This window comes from Canariomyces notabilis, assembly GCF_033297395.1.
Source record: "Canariomyces notabilis strain CBS 508.74 unplaced genomic scaffold N656scaffold_1, whole genome shotgun sequence".
NCBI classification, from domain to species: Eukaryota; Fungi; Ascomycota; class Sordariomycetes; order Sordariales; family Chaetomiaceae; genus Canariomyces; species Canariomyces notabilis.
In genome coordinates this window covers 2,822,728-2,828,727 of record NW_027041823.1, presented here as the reverse complement: position 1 = coordinate 2,828,727, position 6,000 = coordinate 2,822,728, and the positions used below count along the sequence as shown (strand labels likewise).

At 56.1% G+C, this 6,000-nt stretch overlaps 6 protein-coding genes across 6 annotated transcripts; 3 read left to right on the top strand and 3 right to left on the bottom strand.

The window, feature by feature from the left end:
* Positions 1-265: 265 nt before the first annotated feature.
* N656DRAFT_774141 (uncharacterized protein) lies at positions 266-490 on the bottom strand. The gene has a single exon (XM_064814205.1). It carries the CDS (start codon positions 484-486, stop codon positions 277-279), a length of 210 nt encoding a protein of 69 aa, XP_064675492.1. The 5' UTR covers positions 487-490; the 3' UTR covers positions 266-276.
* A 411-nt stretch (positions 491-901) lies between these two features.
* On the top strand, positions 902-1,651 carry N656DRAFT_69637 (uncharacterized protein). Its single transcript, XM_064810692.1, has one exon. The coding sequence runs from the start codon at positions 938-940 to the stop codon at positions 1,484-1,486; it is 549 nt and encodes a 182-aa protein (XP_064675491.1). The 5' UTR covers positions 902-937; the 3' UTR covers positions 1,487-1,651.
* Positions 1,652-1,815: 164 nt separating this feature from the next.
* Positions 1,816-2,523, bottom strand: N656DRAFT_794327 (uncharacterized protein; the record flags this gene model as incomplete). Its single annotated transcript, XM_064817265.1, has 1 exon — positions 1,816-2,523. The coding sequence occupies one exon, from the start codon at positions 2,521-2,523 to the stop codon at positions 1,816-1,818; it is 708 nt and encodes a 235-aa protein (XP_064675490.1).
* Positions 2,524-2,976: 453 nt separating this feature from the next.
* Positions 2,977-4,023, bottom strand: N656DRAFT_774140 (uncharacterized protein). Its single transcript, XM_064814204.1, has one exon. The coding sequence runs from the start codon at positions 3,905-3,907 to the stop codon at positions 3,077-3,079; it is 831 nt and encodes a 276-aa protein (XP_064675489.1). The 5' UTR covers positions 3,908-4,023; the 3' UTR covers positions 2,977-3,076.
* A 609-nt stretch (positions 4,024-4,632) lies between these two features.
* Positions 4,633-5,142, top strand: N656DRAFT_674183 (uncharacterized protein; the record flags this gene model as incomplete). Its single annotated transcript, XM_064810468.1, has 1 exon — positions 4,633-5,142. A coding segment is annotated over one exon (510 nt), but the record flags the coding sequence as incomplete, so codon positions are not given.
* Positions 5,143-5,534: 392 nt separating this feature from the next.
* On the top strand, positions 5,535-5,786 carry N656DRAFT_677558 (glycoside hydrolase family 18 protein; the record flags this gene model as incomplete). The annotated part of the gene is made up of 1 exon (XM_064810508.1): positions 5,535-5,786. A coding segment is annotated over one exon (252 nt), but the record flags the coding sequence as incomplete, so codon positions are not given.
* Positions 5,787-6,000: the final 214 nt, after the last annotated feature.

Here is a 6,000-nt window from a genome sequence, read left to right as displayed (position 1 = left end):
ACCAGCATGAACAACCTCGCGAGTGTGCTCAAGAAGCAGGGGAAGTACGAGGAGGCCGAGCGGATACACCGGCAGGAATTAGGGTTGAGTGAAAACGTCTTGGGCAAGGTGCGTCCTGGTATACTTGAGTAAGAAATCCGTGGGTGTGTTTGAGAGCAGGGCACATTTGTTTGTTGCTTTACTCACTCTTTCTTATTTTCTTATATTTTCTTCTCATAGCGTGCCACAGGAAGGGTCTGGGAGGGCGAGTTACTATATAGTTATCCTTTTATTCTACTATATTCTACTGTTTTCGGTGTCTTTCTCTGCCGGTAAGTTGGCTGGCTTGGAATATTGACTTGCTACGAGCTCACCCAGACGGGAAGTAGCTACCTGGTCAATCATCCAGAGGTGGCCAGGCTTTGCCTGAATGATCCTTGTTGAGCCACCTAGTGGACTCAACGGACTAAGAGGCGGAATACGATCCAGTCCTATGCATCGTAACATCGGGGCAGTCACTTTGATAGATAACGTTCGACTTGTCCGTGCAAGTGCTATGGGATTTGTGCAGCTCCAATGTCTAATAGTCCAGGTAACGTACTGTGTAAGCTACTTGTATAAACACCAAGTAGTGAGGGGTTTGTTGTGCGGTTCTCCAAGTTGTCATGAGTGCATGACATTACGGACAGTTGTCCGAGTACGTAACGTGTAGGTATGTACAGTAGGTACTGTATACTCCCTCGGCCTCGGGCCGCAGGCGGTCAACCAAGTACAAGTACCTGAAGCGATGTGGTCTTTCTTGGCAACCAAAGCCTAATTGTGGCTGCAATGTATAGTATTGGGGCGAGTGCGGGTACTATATATACATGCATTACAGTCTGCCTGTTATTTACGGTTGTTGCCCGCTTACATTACGGAAGGAGTCCGTGGAATACAGACCTAGGCCACCGCCGCCACAATGCAGTCCCCTGCCCATGAGCATCGTTGCTACTACGGTAAAGTGTATCAGGCCTTGGCCTCTCTCCAACGGCGTTCCAGGAACTGTCCCGCAGCCTCATCCGAAGATTGCAGACACCTCCTTCAGCTCTTGGCTTGCTTGAAGCCACAGCCGGTGCCTGGAGATCTATTCTATCGCACGTTCTATCCTTTTCGGCTTTGGAACGAGGATGGTAACGAGTCTGTTGGACATATCTTCAACTTTCCCTCGATCTTTGAAACGGAACGCCGGCTACAAAAGACCATACAGGATGCGATTAATGCTGGTGCTCTTCATGTAACAACAACTAGCTCGGTGGTCTCTAGGAATGGCTTATGGTGGGCTTGCCGTTGCTTTACACTGTCTAGTCCATCGCAAGTGTTCATCCGGAACGACATGGCGTCCACAGAAGCCATGGACGGGGCTGGAACAATACCTCCCGCCTCTCCTGGAGGACCTTTTCTGTACGCATCCCTCATAGATATCTTTTTGAGGGGTTACGAGGCAATTACGAGGCTGCAAATAAGCTGAGAGAGAGCCAGGGGAATGACACGTTGGTAGCGGAGATATGAGATGATCCGAACTCTGAAAGAAGTGGTACATTGAGCCGTCCTACCCTCGGCCTCACAGCAAGATACAATACCCGGGAAAATAGGTTCACGAGACAACGCAACATAGGCTGGAGATCTCGTGATTATTATATATCCAATGTCGCACTAGGGACAAACGATCCCAAAGCCAGTAGCTCGCTGGAAATAGCCACGTAAGACCACCCTCGTAGCTATTAAGCGAGTAGTAGAAGACACCGCGAGGATAGTCCAGACCCGCCCCCGACACTTTCTTACCGGCCTGATTACAAGTTACAACAAACCGACATTCATAGCAGCAGCCATCCCCATACCTGACCCAGCCATCATCCAACTTGAACCATCCCCTACGCCCGTCCTACCCCTAACCCCACCATTCCCCGTCGGCGTAGCCGTCGAGCCCGCTACACCCGCCTGCGAGGCTGTGCTTGTGCCGGTAGCCGACAACGTTGTCAACCCTCCGGACTCGGAACCCGTCGGGTGCGCCTCAGCCCAACACTGCGCATGCGCAACCGTCCGATTCAGATTACTCCCGCTCGCGGGATTCATCAACAGGCTGTCATACCACAGATACGGACACTCCTGCACCAAACTGACCACCACATCCCCATTCCCCGCACTCCACCACGACGCAGCCGAACTGGCATACGACGAGTACGCTGGTAGCAGCGACGTCGGGACAGCGGTGGAAAAGGCGCAGAGCTGGCTTCGAGGCGGGACCGGGCAGGGCTGGAAGGGCCCGGATGTGGCGCGTGTACATGTTTCGTACAGGTTTTCTTCGTAGGAGAGGAGCGCCGAGGAGAGAGCGCCCGAGGGAGAGGGGCCGGCGGTTAGGTAGTGGGGGATGTCGCGCGTGGCGCATTGGTAGGGGTCGTTGGTCTGGGTAGGAACTGCCCATTCTGCAGCCGTGATGTGGGTTTCGGCTGCTAAGGCGGTGGACACGAGGGCTAGGAGGCCGAGGGTGTTGGTGGTGCGCTTCATCTTAAGACGGTGCGCGCCTTTCATCGCACAAATTTTGAGTGGCGCGATGACTGGTATAGTTAAGGACCAAAGTTGGAGGTTTGCTTTGATGGGGGCTGGTTAGACAGTCGGCCCAAAAGTACTTTAGGCAACTCCTGGTCGGTTGGTGGTAATGTAGGTATGGAGATGCGGTGCTGATTGGGATACCTGTGAAAAGGAAAACACGGAAGTGTCGCTAGAAAGATCTGCGTAGGGTTTAGGGGACCATCGGGCCAGACGGCATAGGCGCCCTCCGAGATAAAGATGTCCTGCAACTGCGCCGCGGGTCGTTGGTGATTTCGTCCCCTGAGTGCAGGTCCGGATAAATCAACTCGGGGGTGTTGGGTCTGCCTGGGTTATACTGGGCCAAATCTCACTACAGGCAAAATGCATATCCGGGCCGCGATGAGATGGCATTGGGCGGCGACATCTTGTCTTAGAAACAGATTCAGCAGACAGGGCCAAACCCCGTTGTCCGAACACTAGGTGGAAAGGCCCCTACAGCCTACAAGCAACTGCATTGTCTCGTCGTCTTCTAGGCATCAAGTAGCTCGCCGTCCTGCTCGTCTTCTTCGCCTGGGAAGTTCTCGCTCAGCGCTGTGTAGATGGCCTTCATGCAGTCTTCCTTGCGATAGCGCTCGAGATCGGGCCACCCGTGTACGCGATAGATGCCCTTGACCATTTCCACTGCCTCCTGGCCGTGTTCGTGTGGTCCATACCACCCATCCACGACTCGCCGCCTGCTCATGGGGACGAAGTGTAGTTCTTTGAGGTTGTGCTTGAGCGTGGCAAAGAAATCTGGTATGGACCAGACAGTTTCGCACTCACGCCATGCCCGCTCGCCCGGGGCCATGGCGTTTCCCCCCTTTCCTTCCCCCTCCACGAGGCCCATGACGACGGGGAACGGGCTAAGCCACTTGAACTCCGTCGCGGCCTCGTGCCAAAACACGACTCCCAGTTTGGCATCGAGGAGCACGCCGTGGTCGTTGCGCTGACGCATCGCGAGGCCAACGACATGGGCCGGCACATGCTGGAAGATCATATAACCCTCGGTCGCGATGCGCAAGGTGCGTGCTCCGTCGGCCGACTCGGACAGCCCAAAGTCGTCCAACTGGAAAGCGGCAAAGGAGAGCGCCGGCATGACCTGGGGTCTTTTGTCTGGGTCCTCGTCAGACGGGTAGGGGAGATGGCGCAGGAGGTCAACGACTTCGTCTGTCTTGCCAAAGGGTCGCATTGAGTCGGGGGTTATGCTGGGCCAGCCGGTGCTTGGGGGTGATTCGTAGGCTGTTTCATCGAGGTACATTTTGGTAGCGAAAGCGATAAAGTCCTGCACTGCTGCCACAGTTTCCTCGCGCGAGTAATCCATCCTTGCTGTTCTAACTGACTCGTGGGTTGAAGCAGCTGCTGGCTATCGTGATATCTGCGGCGCTGTGGGAGGGGATGTTTTTAGTTCGGTGGAACAATTTTGTGATCGGTCTCTCTTTTCTCGGCCATGATATGCACATGCATCACCAACAAGTTAGGTTTTTAGGCTGATTTCTTCAAATGTGGTTGTGAGATGCGGCCCCGGGAAGGAGTAGGAAGGAACTTGTGTCGCGGAGTCTGTCGTTCGCCAAGCCATGGCACTCATTGCTGCGCTGCCCCGGGGGACGAAATCTGCCCGCGGTTCGTTGCCACCATCACGGCATGATGGATCATGGGCTTGATCGCCGAAGCTCCTCCTCCGCACTGTGCGGCCTTTCGAGGCTGGCACGCATCGCGCATCTGGGGCTTGGGGGCCGTACATCGGGAGTACATACAAAATGAGTATCATGATCAGGTCCACCCGGGCCGTAGAATCCACAACGGACACGCCGCGAACCGTGACGGCACTTGGATTCTCGCCCTACTAAGCTCGAGATCATGATGCGCGCCAACGTCGTCATCCTCCTCTCGGTGGGCCTTGCGCGAGCGGCCATCAGCCTCGATGGCTCCCCAGCCGTGGCACCAACCGGGTTGGGCGGCCCGTCACCCCTTGGAGACACCAACGAATACGTCCCCGAGCGCGATGACTGTCCATTTCCGTGCGGGACGGGGAGCTCACCGGCATGAATACTTGGATCCGCCATCATTCCGTGGCAGAGACCGGAGCGCTGCGGGGAGCCTATGCTCATGCAGTTTGCCGCGAACCATCCGCTGGATGACCCAGTCTACGACGCTGCCATCCATACTTGCACCAGGAACCGAGACGGCGGAGTGGCCCCGTCGACTCCCAAGCCCGCATCACAGGACCGCAAGAGAAGCCCGCAGCTGCACACAAGCCCGCTTGACATGATGGCTCACGCGTGCAAGAGCGCTGGTAGCCCCACCGACCCCAGCGTCCAAGTCTTCACCAAAGGCAGCAGCACTGGAGGCGGTGACGGCCAGGTTCCGGACCAGGAAGCCAGCGTTCTCCTCCAGGGTATCACGGCCTTCTTCGGCGTACCGGAAAACTGCATCGAGAACTGTATGTTCGCCCGGCTGAACCTCGCTCTGGCTGGCGTGTTCGTCGGGAAGAAATTGGGGAAGCATACGGTCGAGTCAGTGCTGCAGCCGCTGGCCGAGCATCTGCGCAGCGGCGGCCGGGGTCGAAACCAGACCATCGCCAAGGTCTGTGGCGGCGGCCGCGATCCGGAAACCGCATTTGGCATCGTCTTCATCGTGATTGGCAATCTCCCTGTTGTGCGAAAGACGGTGGGCGACTGGGGCAAGGGAATCTGTGCGACGGCTGAGCCGGCTCTATGCAGCACCTCAAATGGAAGGGAGGCAAGGGGTTCACCATCGCGACGGCGTCACTCGCCATCAACAACAGCACGGTTTTCTCGCGCCTCCGGAAAAGTAAACGGGCAACGTGTCGTTGGATCTTGGTTGAATCCGGCAACGGCTGCGACGCCCTCGCCAGCAGGTGCGGCATATCCAGCACCGACTGCCTGAGATACACGGTCAGCGCTTACAAGCCTACCTCGTTCGACTCGTGCGACTCTGGAAAATGCATCCGCAGCCATGTCAACCTCACAAAGACGCGCAACATGCTTGCCATGGTCATGAAAGCGGGTGTCCCCCGTAACAAAATATTCGTTGGTGAGGCCAGCTACAGCAGGAGCTTCCACATGGCCAAGGACGGCTGGTGGGAGGCAGTGTGCGACTTCACGGGCACGCTCACGCAATCAGACCCGTCACCGGGCAAGTGCGCAAAGACGGCCGGCTATTTTGGATATGCCGAGGTCCTCATGTTGGATATCGTCGCTCAAGGCGACGGGGCAAAGGTCTTCCACGATGGCAGCTCCAACACGGACGTCATGTTGTACCAAGGGGACTACACTGGCAGTTCTTACAGAAGTCATTTATACTTCCGTTATCACGCGTTGCCATTTTCGGTCATCTTAACTGCCAGATAATGATCCAGTTTCGGTGCTCAGTGGGCAACGTGCGGATGATGTT

Coding starts and splice junctions, on each gene's coding strand:
- N656DRAFT_774141 (XM_064814205.1), bottom strand. CDS start 486: ATGTTACGATGCATAGGACTGGATCGTATTCCGCCTCTTAGTCCGTTG.
- N656DRAFT_69637 (XM_064810692.1), top strand. CDS start 938: ATGCAGTCCCCTGCCCATGAGCATCGTTGCTACTACGGTAAAGTGTAT.
- N656DRAFT_774140 (XM_064814204.1), bottom strand. CDS start 3,907: ATGGATTACTCGCGCGAGGAAACTGTGGCAGCAGTGCAGGACTTTATC.